This window comes from Lipotes vexillifer, unplaced genomic scaffold, assembly GCF_000442215.2.
Source record: "Lipotes vexillifer unplaced genomic scaffold, Lipotes_vexillifer_v1.1 scaffold272, whole genome shotgun sequence".
Taxonomy (NCBI): domain Eukaryota; kingdom Metazoa; phylum Chordata; class Mammalia; order Artiodactyla; family Lipotidae; genus Lipotes; species Lipotes vexillifer.
Window position 1 is genome coordinate 2,049,627 of NW_006772469.1, and position 16,651 is coordinate 2,066,277.

General features: G+C 37.4%; 1 protein-coding gene across 2 annotated transcripts in view; it reads left to right on the forward strand.

Annotated features, from left to right (window-relative positions):
* The window catches only part of PRKG2 (protein kinase cGMP-dependent 2), a 101,121-nt gene that overhangs the window by 31,714 nt on the left and 52,756 nt on the right, over positions 1-16,651 (forward strand). For both annotated transcript variants that reach the window (XM_007447558.1, XM_007447557.1), the window contains 3 exons: positions 7,322-7,488; positions 11,579-11,692; positions 13,101-13,206. In XM_007447558.1, coding sequence (XP_007447620.1) covers positions 7,322-7,488; positions 11,579-11,692; positions 13,101-13,206 — 387 coding nt within the window. The remainder of the gene's footprint in view (positions 1-7,321; positions 7,489-11,578; positions 11,693-13,100; positions 13,207-16,651) is intronic.

Genomic DNA, 16,651 nt, shown 5'->3' on the forward strand with positions numbered 1-16,651 from the left:
CCCGCGTCTCCTGCATCGGCAGGCGGACTCTCAAGCACTGCGCCACCAGGGAAGCCCTACTAAGTGGTTTTTTTTTTTTTTAATTTAAAACTCATATACAGGTGTTTAATTTTATCAAATACTTTTTCCTCATACAATAAGATTTTGCTATGTATTTTTCTCCTTTATTCTTTTCATGTGGTTAATTACATTAATTTTCAATCTGGTCTAGACTTGTTTGTTTTTTACTTTTGTACCTATCTTCATTAGGAATATTAACCTTTAATTTTTCTTTCTTGTAATATGGGTTTTTGTTATTAGGCTATTCTGGCACTATAAAATAAGTTGGGAAAAATTTCTTTTTTCTATTTTCTGGAAAAGATTATGTAAGATTAATAATTTTTTTCCTTAAATGTCTGGAAAACTTAATGGTAATGTCACCTGGGTCTAGAATTTTCTTTGTGGGATAGTTTTTATTTCTTTATTGCTAATCCAATTTTCTATTTTTTTCTTATATAAGATTTGGTATGCATATTTTTCTAGGAAATTTTCATTTAATATAAATTTTTAAAATAGTTATTCATACTGTCCACTCATTTTTCCTATCTGTAATATCTATAGTGATGTCCCTTTTCTCATTTCCAACACTGGTAATTATCCTTTCTCCCCACCCCCCATTTGCCATGAATTTTTTAGTTCTGTTTGACTCTTCATATAACCTATTTGGGGCTCTCTTGATCCTCTTCATTGCACTTTTTTCTTTCTGTGTTATCTGTTTCTATTTTGTTATTTCCTTTTCCTGTTTTTGAGCTCAATTGCTTTTCTTTTTCTAGCTCTTTGAGATAGACACTTAGTCATTCATTTTTAATCTGTTTTCTTTTGTGATGTATCTATTTAATACTGTAAGTTTTCCTCTTAGTATTGATTTAACTGCATCCCACAAGTTTTGATAATCACATTTTTATCATTTATTTCAAAATATTATCTGACTTCCCTATGATTTAATCTTCCTTTGATCAATGAGTTGTTCAGAAATATATTACTCAGTTCTCAACCATTTGAGGATTTTCTGATTATTTTTGTTACTGATTTTGTTATTGATTTCTAGCTTAAATTTTTAGCTTCTATTGTTTGCAAAGAATATACTCTGTATTATGCAATCCTGTGAAATTTGTTAGGTTTGATTTACAGTCCCCATAAGGTCAGGTTTCGTGAAGGTTCCACGTGTACTTGAAAAGAATGTGTATTCCGAATTGGTTGAATACAACCTTTAAAATAGCTATTAGGTCAAGAGATTAAGTAAAGTTTGATAATCAAGAGTTTAGATCTTCTATCTTCTAACTAATTTTTGTCTGCTTATTCTGTTATTTCTTACAGAGATGTTTTAAATCTCTCAAAGTGATTGTGGATTTGTCTATTTCTTCTTTTAATTTTGTCAGTTGTTTTTTTGTCAAGTTGATGGTATCTAACTAGATGGATACACATTTAGAATATATATATTTTCCTGAACATATCAATATAAAATATTCCTCTTCATTTCTAGAAATAATGTCTTTCTTTAAAGCCTACTTTCCTGTAGCAAGAAAAATTTTCTTTATACAGGCATACCTTGTTTTGTTGTGCTTCACTTTACTGCACTTTAAGATATTGCATTTTTTACAAATTGAAGGTTTGTGGCAACCCTATGTCCAGCAGATCTATAGGCATCCCATTTTTCTGACAGCATTTACTCACTTCATGTCTTTGTGTCATGTTTTTGTAATTCTCACAATATTTTAAACATTTTCCATTTTTACTATATTTGTTATGGTGATCTGTGATCAGTGATCTTTGATGTTACTACTATGACTTGCTGAAGGCTCAGACGATGGTTAGCAGTTTTTAGCAAAAAAGTATTTTTTAATTAAGGTGTGTACATTGCTTTTTGGACATAATGCTATGGCACACTTAATAGTCTACAGTATAGTGTAAACATAACTTTTATATGCATCTGAGAAACCAAAAAATTTGTGTGACTCACTTTATTATAATATTTGCTGTATTGTTGGGATCTGGAACTGAACCCAGAATATCTCTGAGGTATGCCTGTAATTGGTGTTTACATAGTATATCTTTTTCTGCCTTTTTACTTTGAACTTTTCTATATCATGATCTTTAAGGCATACCTCTTATAAGCAACATATACTTGGTATTTTCTTTTTTATTTATTTATTTTATCAGTCTGACAATCTGGTCTTTTAATTGGGGTATTTATTACATTTATATTTAATGTAAATACAAAATATTTGGGTTTAACGTTAACATCTTACTATTTGTTTCTTATTTGTTTCATTTCTTTGGTTTCTTTTTCTCTATTTTCTTTCCATTTTCTTGAATTAATTAAGTACATATTATTATTCCATTTTCTCTTCTAGTTAAACATTCTATGTCTAATCTTGTAGGGTTTACCCTAAATTGTAACATGCATCCTTAATTTGTTCAATTTCCAATATAGACTAGTGCCTTTAAATTATGTTAACTAACTCCATTTACTGACCATGCAGTTTTGGCTGTTTGTTTTCATACATTTTGTTTATCACATATTTCAAACTCTACAAGGTATTATTATTACTCTTTTATAAAGATGAGCTTCCTTTAGTCACCCACATATTTACTTTTCCCATTCTTTCTTTCTTCTAACATCTGCTAGTTTCCATCCAGGATCATTTTCCTTCTCTGTTAAGTCTGTTGCCAACAGAATAACATTTTGAAAATATATTCATTTTGCTCTCATTTTTGAAGGCTGTTTTCACTGGGTAAGGATATTGGAATAGGCACTCTGAAGCACTTTGAAGATATTCCACTGTCTTCTGGTTTCCATTATTTCTGTTGAAGAGTAAGTCAGTCCTGTTGTTGGTCATTTGAAGGTAATGTGTCTGTTTTCTCCAGCTGCTTCATAGATTTTTCTTTTTGTATTTGGTTTTAAATAATTTGACTATGATGGGACTAAATATTTTTTAATGTATGTATTTTGTTTGGAGTTTATTGTCTATGGCTTGATACATTTTCATTGATTTAAGAAAATTCTTGAATATGTTACTTTCATGTCTTGTTTCAGGCCAATTCTTTCCCTTTCTTTAGGGGTCCAGATTACATATATGCTCAACTTCTCTATCATGCCATATATGTCTCCTGTGTTTTGTTTTGTTTTTGTTTTTATTGTTCTATTTTCTATCCTAGATCTTCTCCAGTCTTCTATCTGGATATATTCTACCTGCCCATATTCAGTTTGTAATCATTTTCAGCTGTGTCTTATCAGATATTAAACCCATCTACTGAGGTCCAAGCTTCAGATATTGTATTTTTCAATTCTAGAATATCTACTTGATTTCTAAAATGGTTCATGTTCTCTGTTGACATTTTCCATTTTATCCTTGATTTTCTTAAACCTATTATAGTTGTACTAAAGTTTGTGCTTGATACATACAAATATTTTAATCTACTGTGGGTCTGTTTCTATTGTTTTTTTTTTCCTCTTGGTCTTCAGTCATTTGATCTTTTCTCCTGGCATGCCTGGTAGTTTTTGATATGATGCCAGATACTCCTTATGGAAAAATTATAGAGAAAATTTGAGTCCTAGATTTTGTGAACATCCTACAGAAAAGATTCACCTTTGCTTCTCACAGGCAGTTAAGCAGAGGCAAATAATTTTAGCCAAAATAGGAATAGTTTCAAAGTTGGTTTGGGGCTCTTTTTGCCTGACTTGTTAGTCTTTACTTCTAGTTTACAGCCCTTTAGATGTCCCATCTGAAATTCTGAGTGTTTACCAGGATCCTCTTTCGTGGTGTGTCTTGAACACTGACTTGTGTCTTCCCAACCCTTTGAGACTGCCAGAACTCTGCTTAATGCTGCCTACAAATCAATAAATGCCTTGAAGGAAAAAGCAGAGGTGAATGTCAAATTCATGTTCCCTTGTTGATCATCATTCATCAAGCTCTTGCTAAGTTGATAGGTCTCCAATGCCATCAAACAGATTTGTAAATATATATTTTAATCAACTTTTATACTTGTTTTGTGTGAGCAGGGAGAGTTGTGCTTATAGTAGCTGGCCTATATCATAGTTATAGGAGAAGTCGCAAACTTCATACTCTTAATCACTGCTGTATGCGGCTTTGTAAACAGACAAGACCCACTCCTCTAAGTATTTATGATTTAGTTTGGAGAAAACCTCAGAGAGAACTCTTTTCTTTCTTTTTTTTTTTAAATAAATTTATTTATTTATTTATTTGGCTGAGTTGGGTCTTCATTGCTGCACACAGGCTTTTCTCTAGTTGTGGCGAGTGTCCTTGTGGTGTGCGGGCCTCTCATTGTGGTGGCTTCTCTTGTTGCAGAGAGACTCTAGGCACACGGGCTTCAGTAGTTATGGCATGTGGGCTCAGTAGTTGTGGCACGTGGACTCAGTAATTGTGGCTCACGGGCTCAGTAGTTGTGGCTCGCGGGCTCTAGTGTGCAGGCTCAGTAGTTGTGGTGCATGGGCTTAGTTGTTCCACAGCATGAGGGATCTTCCCAGACCAGGGCTCGAACCCGTGTCCCCTGCACTGGCAGGTGGATTCTTAACCACTATGCCACCAGGGAAGTACCAAGAACTCTTTTCTAATAGAATATTACAATGTGTTTATGGACTAAACTAAATTAAGAGGATCTGGGAACTCTTTGAGGCTGTGGGCCATGCTTTACTAATTTTTATGTCTTAAGTATTTGCTTGATAAATTTGGTGAGTTGGATGGACATGAAAACGAGTACTCTAGGAGTTTAGGGTAGAACAGAAGGATTGTGTGAGCTACAGTATCCAGGTAGGGTTGAGTAGGTCATAAGGGGTTTCTTGGTAGATGTCTAATGTTTGTGTAGGTTGAGGGGAAAAGAAGCAAAATTCAAGGAGAAAACATGTGCCAAGCCTGAAGGTAAAGCTGGCAAGCATAGGAGACAATGAGGAGACCAGTCTAACTGTAACAAAGTATTTGTGTTAGGGAGTAAGTGCTAGATGGATAGAGTGGAGGCATATGGTGGGAAATGGGGAATCCAGATTGTGGGAAGTTGATTGTCTTCCATGGCAAAAGGGTTTTCATAATACTTCCATGGAATGTTAATAGAAGTTAAGCCAAAAAAAAAAGAAATAAAGAAGACACTGAGGTTTGGGAAACATTGGTTTAAACAGATTTGTTTACTGCAAAATTTCTTTGACCCTTTAAACTGTGCATGCTGAATTTCCAAAATTGTTTAAACTCAGCAAACTTTTGATTATAAAGGAACAGTGATTCTTGGAACATATTTGGGAAATTGGGATATGTGGGCATTGAGGAGACTCTTGCTGGAATGTTACACTAGCATGAAAGACTCATGAAATCTGGAACTTTTATGATATTGTTCACAGTTCTACCCTTGAGAAGAATATCTTGCAAAAGTATTTTTTCGGTATATCTTAATTGAATGAATTGTTGGTTTTAGTGGATGAAGGAAGAATGAGATCAGGGTGAAGTCAAGATGAATTTACCAATGTGAATCTGATAGTGTGGTAAAGGATGGACTGCAGGGGAAGAGGCTAGAAGCTGAAAAACCAAAAAGGAAGCTGTTAAAATTATCCAGACCTAAGATGTTTTCTTGGACGTGGTGACCCTTGAAAATGGAAACTAAAATGGATAACAGTGATATTTTGCAAAGAGAGTTGACAAGACATAGTGATGGATTAGATGAAGGAGGAAGGAGGTTCTCAAGGAACCCAGAGAGTTCAGATGGCTCTGAGGTTGATGAAGTAGGGAAGAAGGAATTTCTGTACAAGACTTTGTTCTGTTTCCTTCATGAAGCCTAATGATTTGATAGATAGGATCATAAAGTATCTAATTCCATGAACTTTTACCTTGTGTTTGAGAACTTTCTTTTTTTTTTTTTATTAATTTAGCGGCGCCACCTGGCTTGTGGGATCTTAGTTCCCCAACCAGAGGTCGAACCCAGACCGCAACAGTGAAAACGCTGAGTCCTGAGTCCTAACCACTGGGCCACCAGGGAATTCCCTTGAATACTTTTTGTGTAGAAAAGATCACAAGTTTTTAAACAGCAAAGCTATGTATGGGAGAGAGTTTGCATGAAAAATACAGGAAAATACCCATATTTTAAAAGAACACACTGAATTTGAGTGAAAGCAAATATATTGTGCAAAGATTCTGACTTAGGCAACTTTTCTTCCAGCTCGTAATTCTGTGATATCTATGTATAAAGTATGCTAATTAGAACATTAGAAATTTAAGGTGATGCAGATTAGGCAATTATTTTGAGCTGCTTCTTTTCCAAAAGAAACTGGAGTGTTCTAGGATTACCAACAAGTGGGCTTCTGATTTGGGGAGTGAATAGGCTGGGAGGTTGGAAATATAGGTTCTGTCTAGTCTAGACATTCTAAGAGTCAAAACATAGGCAAACCTGAACTATCACCATCACCCGCTATGTCTGATCAAACCTTATGAGTCCCAAGGGAGCTGACTTCACCTCAGAAGAAGCAACAAATGGAAAGCAAGCAGCACAGACTTCAGACTCACAGACTTAGATTTAAATCCTAGGGGAGGATAAGTTGCTTCTTAGCTTTTAGTCTACTTATCTATAAAGTCGGAATAGTCATCTCACAGGATAGTAGTGAGGATTAAATAAGATATAAAAGGACTAGCCCCGTAGGAATTAGGCACGCGTGTATACATCAGTGAATGAATACTGTGTTATAGTCCCTTAGATACACCTTCTACCTACCAACCAGACCTGCTTCCCATCTAAAAATCATATGTCCATTAGTATTGCATCTAGGGACCTTGAAGGATGCCACCTTTGTGATGAATGACAATTAGGAGTGATGATAAAATTGAGTTAATAATGATATCACCAGAAAAAAATATTCAAAACCGTTTTCAAAGGATTTCCAAGTAAAGTATGGTAGTTCTAAGGGTCAGGTGTTGGTGGGGCTAGAAAAAAATTTTTTCCTTGCTGGGAAAGTTGTAAATACATAGGTAGTAATATCAAGAATAAAAATGAAGTGACTCTAGGCTTCCCTGGTGGCGCAGTGGTTGAGAGTCCGCCTGCCGATGCAGGGGACACGGGTTCAAGCCCCGGTCTGGGAAGATCCCACATGCCGCGGAGCGGCTGGGCCCGTGAGCCATGGCCGCTGAGCCTGCGCGTCCGGAGCCTGTGCTCTGCAACGGGAGAGGCCACAACAGTGAGAGGCCTGCGTACCGCCAAAAAAAAAAAGAATAAAAATGAAGTGACTCTAAACAGCAAATCATGGTTTTCACTAATTGTAACTAACATCTTCTTTCCATTATACCAGTGAGAAGAAGCTCATTACAGATGCCCTTAATAAAAATCAATTTCTGAAGAGACTGGATCCTCAGCAGATCAAAGACATGGTGGAATGCATGTATGGGAGAAACTACCAGCAAGGGAGTTACATTATTAAGCAAGGAGAACCAGGAAACCATATCTTTGTACTGGCAGGTGGGCTTCACAGATTTTTCCAGTCACCATGTAATAAATATTTGCCTATAGTTTAATGATTTTTTGCAAACATTTATAAAAATGCAAAATTGGTTGCTCTATTTGTAGAAAACATAACAGATTGAGCTCATGGAATAGTAACCTTGTTGATCATGTTGCTAATACTTAATATTGACAGAATGCTTTCTCTATGTCCAGCATCCTACTGAGAACGTAATAGAAAGATCTCATTTCAACTCACCGACTCTGTTAGGCAAGTGCTACTATCTTCATGTTACTATGTGGACTGTGTCACAGAGAGGTTAAGTAACTTACCCAAGGCCACACAGCTCATTAGTGGTGGAGGTAGAATGCAAATTTAAACAATCTGATTAAAGAGTCCATACTTTTAATCACAGTGCCACTCACTCAACATATACAAGAAGGTGTTTCAGAGTATTCAAAACACAGCTGCTTGTGTTGACCTTTTTCCATTGTTGTACCATGGAAAAGAAAATAATTATTTTTGTGACTTTGTAAAATATTTTCGTTGTATACCAATGATTTCAAAAGACAATTTAGGTACATTTAACCAACAGATAAGTCAAATGGAATGCCTTAAGGTTAAAGCTGGTGTTTTTAGAACCATTTAAATGGCTTCCTCCATACATGATCCCTTGAACATGCTTCCATGCTGGGTAGATCATAATGGTTAGATAGGAAAAGGATTTATTTCTCAAATGCTTACCAAACACATAAATCTTATACTGGAATTCAACAATTTGTTTTTTAGATCTAGAAGCAAGAAATCATCTGAACAGTGTTTACAGTTATTGAATGCCCTGTCAAATTCTGAATTGCCTCCAATTTTTGAGTTTTAGGGAAAAAAGTTGACTGGCTTGCTCAGAGGTAGTGGTAACCTGGGATGTGCTGTGGCCTTTTATTTTGCACTGTAAGTCCTGACGATCTAAGCAATGCTTTATAAGCTTTATAATTTTTTGTTTTTGGTACACGGGCCTCTCACTGTTGTGGCCTCTCCCGTTGAGGAGCACAGGCTCTGGACACGCAGGCTCAGCAGCCATGGCTCACGGGCCCAGCCGCTCCGTGGCATGTGGGATCTTCCCGGACTGGGGCATGAACCCGTGTCCCCTGCGTCGGGAGGCGGACTCTCAACCACTGCGCCACAAGGGAAGCCCATAAACTTTATAATTTTTTATTGATGGCCAGCTATGGTCAAAGCCCAGTGCTGAGTTCTGAGAGAGACACAGGTGAATAAGACATGATTCCCATGGGAGGTTACATTCTGGTCAGTGGCCTGCAACTTTAGACAAATCCTTGTATAGCAAGGAGGGGTAAAAAGAATCACAGAAACTAAGGAACAAAGTTAAGCAATGCTTTTATGATTCTTGTTTCCTTGAGGCCTTAGGTGTGGAGCAGAAGTTGCCTATCCAAACAAATTAATACACATCTATTGACAGTGTATAAAAGATTGTTTTCTCTATTTTGATTCTTTAAACATGCCAGTTGCATAATTATTAGTGTATTATTTGCCACATACGTCTTTGTAGACGGCCTTAAAACTATAGTCATCCTCAAGTAATTATTCTCCCCAAGAAGTGAATTACAGTCTTAATTTAGCCAGCCTTCAAGTTTTAGGGACAGGTGACCCAGAGCAATTTCCCCCTCTTTCAACTTTTCTCTTGGCTCTTTCACTTCTACTTTAGCAACACTAGAACATTCTGGCAAGAGGAGATAGGGCATTAAGTCAACCAATATTTAGGAAACCTGCAAGGAAGGATGAGAAACTCATGTCAGCTCATCTTGAACTTTGCCAGCAACTCTGATGAAAGGCTTGCGGAGAGAAGGGTTTGAACAGAAATCAGTATCAATATAGTTATGGAAGTCAGGGCTATAGCACACATGGAAATGAAAATTGGACACTTTCTTATTTGAATTAATTATGATGTTATCTAAGAATTGAATTGTGTGATTTAATTGATCAAGCAAATAGTCTGTTAATTCAAAATCTCCCCTTTATAAAATAGAGCAAGAATAGCAAATAGTAAAAGCACATTTAGCTTAAACTTTTGGTATTCCATGTAATTGTTCAGCGTTGCTCAAGTCCCATGTGCCATAACGAATTAGAAAAAAACTTGAAATGCATAAAGTTCCATGATACTAACTCAACAGTGAAGCTAAGTAGTTTTGGTGGAATAGAATTTAGTTATAATGAGAAATTATTAGATTGCATAACTAATATATAAGATTCGGAGCCAAAACAGAATTTATTTCTTACTAGAATATAAGTTCTAACAGGATAAATATCTTTTCTGTTTTGTCTACCCTGTCTCTCTTTCACCTGGGCTAGTTCCTGGCACAGCATAGGTATTCATATCAGATGCACTGAATGAGTGGGTGGATGGAGATGACCCAGAGCTACTTAGTGGTGAATTAGGAGAAGGAAAGACCATTTCTTCAAGGGAAAGATAAATAACCCCACCATTTTCTTCCTCTAAGAATATAGGTCTTGGGCTTCCTTGGTGGCGCACTGGTTGAGAGCCCGCCTGCCGATGCAGGGGACACGGGTTCGTGCCCCGGTCCGGGAAGATCCCACGTGCCGTGGAGCGGCTGGGCCCGTGAGCCGTGGCCGCTGAGCCTGCGCATCCGGAGCCTTTTCTCCGCAACAGGAGAGGCCACAACAGTGAGAGGCCCGCGTACCACAAAAAAAAAAAAAGGAAGAATATAGGTCTTTTTTTGCAAATGCTTTTGATTAGCTAAGGTTTTATTTGCATTTGTTTGAAGGGAAAAGAGAAGAGAATTGCCAGGGCAGAAGCACGGTGAGGAAGTTGCCTCTCCCTTCCCCCAAGCTCTGCTTAGCCAAAGTTTGGTGTCAAGCACTCTTCTTTTTCTTTTTTATGAATTTAATTTTTAGAGCAGTTTTAGGTTTATAGCAAAATTGATAGGGTGGAACAGAGATTTCCCATATACCCCTGCCTCCCCACATCCACAGCCTCTCCTGTTATCAGCATCACTCACCAGCAAGGTACAGTTTTTTTGGGTTTTTTTTGTTTTTGTGCTTTTTTGCGGTACGCGGCTCACCGTTGTGGCCTCTCCCGTTGTGGAGCACAGGCTCCGGACGCGCAGGCTCAGCGGCCATGGCTCACGGGCCCAGCCGCTCCGCAGCACATGGGATCTTCCCGGACCGGGGCACGAACCCGTGTCCCCTGCATCGGCAGGCGGACTCTCAACCACTGCGCCACCAGGGAAGCCCTGTGGCTTGTCTTTTAATTCTCTTCTTAGTGACTTCATTTATTAATGCATTTCAATGAATGAGGGGTTAGGCAACAAGCAAGGCACGGTGAGGTAACGTACCCAAGGTCACATGGCCAAAGACTAGTCAGAGACTCCAGGGCCAGCATACTTCTCAGTTATGACAAGTTAGTCCTTCCGCCAGTGTGAACACCTGTGCTGTGTTTTCCAGACGTACAGTGATTGTTGTGTTCCTTGTGCAAGAGAAATAGTTTCATGTGGTACATTTTTCATGGGGTTAGAATGAATTTTAAATGAACCACTTGCCACCCACTGCTTCAGGAAAGAGCTTTGTAACAATCCCAATAATAATAATATGGGATTTCGTTTGTTTGTTTTTGTTTTTTGTGGGGTTTTTTTGGCTGCACTGCCCAGCATGCAGGGTGTTAGTTCCCCGACCAGGGATAGAACCTGTGCCCACCTGCAGTGGAAGCACAGAATCTTAATCACTGGACCTCTAGGGAATTCCCAACAGCTAACACTTACACGGCATCTACCAGGTGCTAGCCATGGATCTGTGATCCTTACCTGTAGTAATTCATTTACTTCTCACAACTGTATGAAGTAAATATTATTAATATTATCCCCATTATTGATGAGGAACCCAGGCAGAGTGGGTAAGTCTTCAGGCTAATCAGCTAATAGAGAGTGGGCTTCAGTCTGCATTCTTAACCACTTTATTATAATGAGAATCATAATATATCTTACCTGTATGCCTTGTATACCTTCTGATTGTTTTTTTTAACCTATGGAATCCAGGTGGATTTTGATTATTTGTGTTTTCTTACATTCTACTTGATAGAGGGTCGACTAGAGGTGTTCCAAGGGGAGAAATGGCTATCATCCATTCCTATATGGACGACGTTTGGGGAACTAGCCATTTTATACAACTGTACAAGAACTGCCTCTGTGAAAGGTAACAGGAGATGAAATGCTGTATTTTTAAAATTGTTACACAACGTTAAAGATAACCTAAGACACTGTTGCATCCTGAGTCTTTTTGTCTCCCATTGTGCCCTGTATGCTCTTATTAATAGAAAGGCTATGCTTATAAAAGGATTTATATTGAAGCCCTTGTCTAAATGATTCAAGCTTAAAAAGATCTTTCCGTCAGATACCTGTATATAAAATATGAATATGGCTTTAAACAGAATTGATTCCAGTATTTGCTATCGTTGCCACTTCAATTTTTTATTATGTAGACATTGGCCTTTGGCTCATCCAGCATGTTTGTTTTCTATTCTCCATAAGGTTCTGACCATATTACAAACCAGAAATTTAATTAAACCAATAAAAGTGTATAAATATCACAAAGGATGTGAATTAATTAATGAGAGTTTTCATGAGTGACTTTTGGGATTAGTTCAGTTGCTTCTCCTTAGGGTTCTTGTTTTTATCGACTTTATTCATGGCAATATCGGGTTTTCTTCTGAATTACTTAGATGTGGTGTTTCTCAGAGTTTGGGACGAGGTTATGTGTGTCAGCATTGATAAAAATGCAGATTCTGGGGCTCCACTCCAAATACTCTCTGACAATGGGGCCCAGGGATCTCTATTTTTAACAAGAATGTCAAAATAATTCTAATTCACTCTAACGTTTAGTAAACCAGAGATTTTGACTTTGATCTCTTCTGTAGGCCCTCATCACTCCTTTAAAAAATATCTTACTACCATAATTTCATACGGATTTTTTAGAGCTGCTACTTCTGTTCTTCTTTCTTCTTAGATTTTATTCTTGATTTTAATGTCTTTCCTATGAAAACGTTGTCCCAAAAGCTGTCTTGCATAATTTCTTTGAAAATGATTTTATGTATTTTATGTAAAAGTAACCATAGAGATTCTTAAAATATATTGGCTCCCGTTAGCAACAGTGTCTAAACAACATAAAAAGACATAAAAACAGACTCACACGCAGAGATCTTTAACTTTCAATTCTCTGCTTGTGAATTCTTCACTCTCTGGATTAGCTACAGGCTGGCTGGCTTTCTTTTGTATCACAGCACAAATCTAAAATACCTCCTGATGATGTAGTGTGTAATTAGGGATTGCAAACTAATTTTAATATCATCCTAAGCAAAACATAATTAGAATGGAAATCTTTTGCTGCTCACTTTCAAATCATTTATTTCAAAGCCAAAAATGATTTTATAAAATTACCTACTCTTGACATCACTGCTTCCTTCCATTTGCATGCTTAAATAATGCATTGTCCAAGAAATATCATTTTATGAGAGCACATGAAAAATTTATTGATTAACATGTTGGAATGTTTTCTTAATCTAAGAGCTAAACAATATTTTATTATTTTCTTGATTTTTCTAAAGCTATTACCAATGTTAAAACATGGGCACTAGATCGAGAGGTATTCCAGAATATAATGAGAAGGACAGCTCAAGCTAGAGATGAACAGTACAGAAACTTCCTCAGAAGGTAAGAATAACACATTGGTGGTGGAAATAGCAGAAGGTGGTGTAGCCATACTGTGCATATGTTGGTTTTATCAGAGTAATTATTTTACTACAGTCTTTCTTTTTTAAACATTTTCCATATGATTAAGCCAAAGGAACAAAAGAATTCTCTTGCAGTAAATGCCACTATATATATGAAGAATTATGTTTCATTCCCATTAGCCTTGTTCACTGATTTATTTCTCTTGCTAATTTTGCCCTTGTGTTGATGGAGTCATTGCACATAGTATAGAATAATGTGCATAAAATCCTAAAATATTCACTTGGGTTGCTCAGTTGACTTTGAAAGATGTCCTATAATTTGGAAGTAGATAACAAAAGATAATAATGCTTTGCTTAGAATAATATTAAAATAAATTATTTTACTATCCTTACTTGCTTTACCTGAGACATTTTTTCTCATTGCCATAGCCACACCATCTTCCAAATTACTATTATTTGCAGCAAATTAACTTGCCAAAAATGTTATTATGCTTGCTATCACGACATGGATCCTTGGAACATACACATTTTGTCAACTGTTCTGAACCCCCAACAACTTGGACGCATCAAATTACAGAGAAACAAGTACCTATGTAGCTGAAAAGGTCAGCTACACATTAAAAACATTTTTTTTTGGAAAGTATAAGTTCCTTATTTAAACTATTTCTGTGTCTTTTGTGGGAGATTTGACAGTCTCTGAAACTGCAATACATACTGTAATGAAATGTAACCTTTGATAAGTGGTAATAACAATAAAATATCCTGTGGTTTCCAAAAATAAATTCTAAGTTCTTTTTAAGTACAGTGACCTTTATCTTGCATAACTAGCCTGCAAAGTCAATGATTTTAGGGCCGTTCTGTGCCTAGCATATAGTGAGGACTCAGTGAATATTGAATGAAGGCATTGTTAATCAGTAGAACATTGCAGGCATTGAGGTTTTTCATATGGACGCTTGCTGATTTACTTTCCTGGAAACAATAATGACTCCTGGAAGAGAGCTGCAGTAATGACAAGAAGGTGCCTTACCTATATGACAATCGGTGCCTTAGCCATCATGTTGTGGGGTCTACCTGAGTATAGGTAATCTCAAAATCCAGCAACTGAGCAATGCAGGTCAGTATTTAAAGCTAATAAACTGCACTTATGCAAGGGCCAAAAAAGGATACAGAAATAAACCGATGCCCATGGGTTGCATCATGTCTGAGATAAAACCTGACCCACTAGGTTTTCCCTTGGAGTCTAGTGTGTTCTGCCTTAGTGGAGGGAGCTCAGAGAATTTACTAGTACAGGTTCCTTCCCTCCTTTTCTTCTTTTTGGTATCTCATTCATGCATTCATTCAATGAATACTTATTGCCAGGGCTGAACATTGTGGATTCAGTGGTGAACAAGATAAACCTGATCTCTGCCTTCACAGAGGGGAGACAGACAAAAGATTTTTTCTCATATCAATTTCCTCACCAATCCCCAAAGGTGATAGGCTTACAGGAGAGAATTTTCACTAACACTACAGTGCCCAGTTTGGACCCGAAGTAGAACTTTCATGACGGGCATGTGTTAGTCAATTAAACCAAAGGAACAAAAAGTATTCCCTTTTCTTCTATATGCCACTATATAGAAAAAAGTTCTGGTTAACCCTTTTACCTTTTCATCCATAAGGAGACACATTAGAGAAATACATTTCTCTTTGTTTCATAATATACAGTAAGCTCTTTTCCATTTACACCTTTTTATTATGAACTATCTGACATGTATCAAATGATACATAGTACATATGTAAGTTTTAATAACATAACAAAGTGAGCCCCATCAAGCTACGGGCCCAGCCTAAGTAGAAAGTTAGCAATGTTGTTGGCATTCTCATTTGCTCCCCTGTGTCATTTTCTAGCCTTCCTTGGGGTACCTCCTCTCCTTGGAGTAGTCTGTATTCTGAAGTTTGGTAATCGTAAACTTGCTCTTCTTTATTATTCTGCCTGTAGCTTGGTTTAGCCTTTTTTTTTTTTTTTTTTGCAGTACGCGGGCCTCCCACTGCTGTGGTCTCTCCCGTTGCGGAGCACATGCTCCGGACGCGCAGGCTCAGCTGCCATGGTTCACGGGCCCAGCCGCTCTGCGGCACGTGGGATCTTCCCGGACCAGGGCACAAACCCGTGTCCCCTGCATCGGCAGGCGGACTCTCAACCACTGCGCCACCAGGGAAGCTCCAGTTTAGCCTATTTTTGAACTTTACAAAATTGGTGTTATTTTTGCAAGTCAATTTTTTCACTCAATACATTTTTTAAGGTTCATCTACTTGGTTAGTGCAGTCATTTCTTCTGGTGTAGAGTTCTGTTATCTGACTCGACCACACACAGTTCATATATCTGCACTCCGATTGGGCATGTTCCAGTGTTTTGCAATTACAAATGATTCAGATGCAGACATTCTTAGACCCAGCTCCTGGCTACATGCCTCCTGGTCCTTGTGTTCAAGAATGAGTCTAGAGCTCTCTTTTCAAAACTCAGATCCAATCATGTATTTATGGAGGAGCATCATTTTTTCCTTAGGAGTGTCAAATTTTAGATGGTTAGAAAAAGGTATCTATCTTATAGAAATTATATCAACAGTCCTGAGTGAAAATGGGTAAAGTAGAAATTTCTCTAAAAAAACAATTTAATCAAACTGATGGGTTAATCATACTGAATGGAATTTTTTCTTTTGCGGTACGTGGGCCTCTCACTGCTGTGGCCTCTCCCGTTGCGGAGCACAGGCTCTGGACACGCAGGCTCAGTGGCCATGGCTCACGGGCCCAGCCGCTCCACAGCATGTGGGATCCTCCCAAACCGGGGCACGAACCCATGTCCCCTGCATCGGCAGGCAGACTCTCAACGACTGTGCCATCAGGGAAGCCCCTGAGTGGAATTTTTAAAATTTTTTTCAAACAATTTCAGTATTCTGTCATTCTCTGTATATTATTATTATCTGTAAAAATGTTCCTATTACATGCCTCTGGCTACCATTAATTTTAAAAGACTGTACAATATGACTAATAATCAAGATCATTTCCATGCTAATTCCTACATTCCCTCCTGGATTCAGTCTTTACTTAATTACAAGGATTTAGATGAAAATCTGATTCTCCTGTGGAAGCAGAGGTCCTCATCCATGCTAATAAAAGAGATATTGAGATGTGGAACACATTTCTGGATGTGATTCACTTCGTAAGCCAACAACAAATGTAATTTTTTTTTCTCCAAAGAAACAAAATTTGATTTTTTTCCTTTCATGGGGTCTTACTATTTTTATTTATTTACCTGTGATAAATATCTGCTGTTTTATGTGATTATATGATTTCAATGTATCTGAAATTCAGTTATTTATGTGTGATATATTTGGAGGTTTACTTTGGAAAAATTAAAGTGCATTATATTTTTAAAATGCATGCATGAA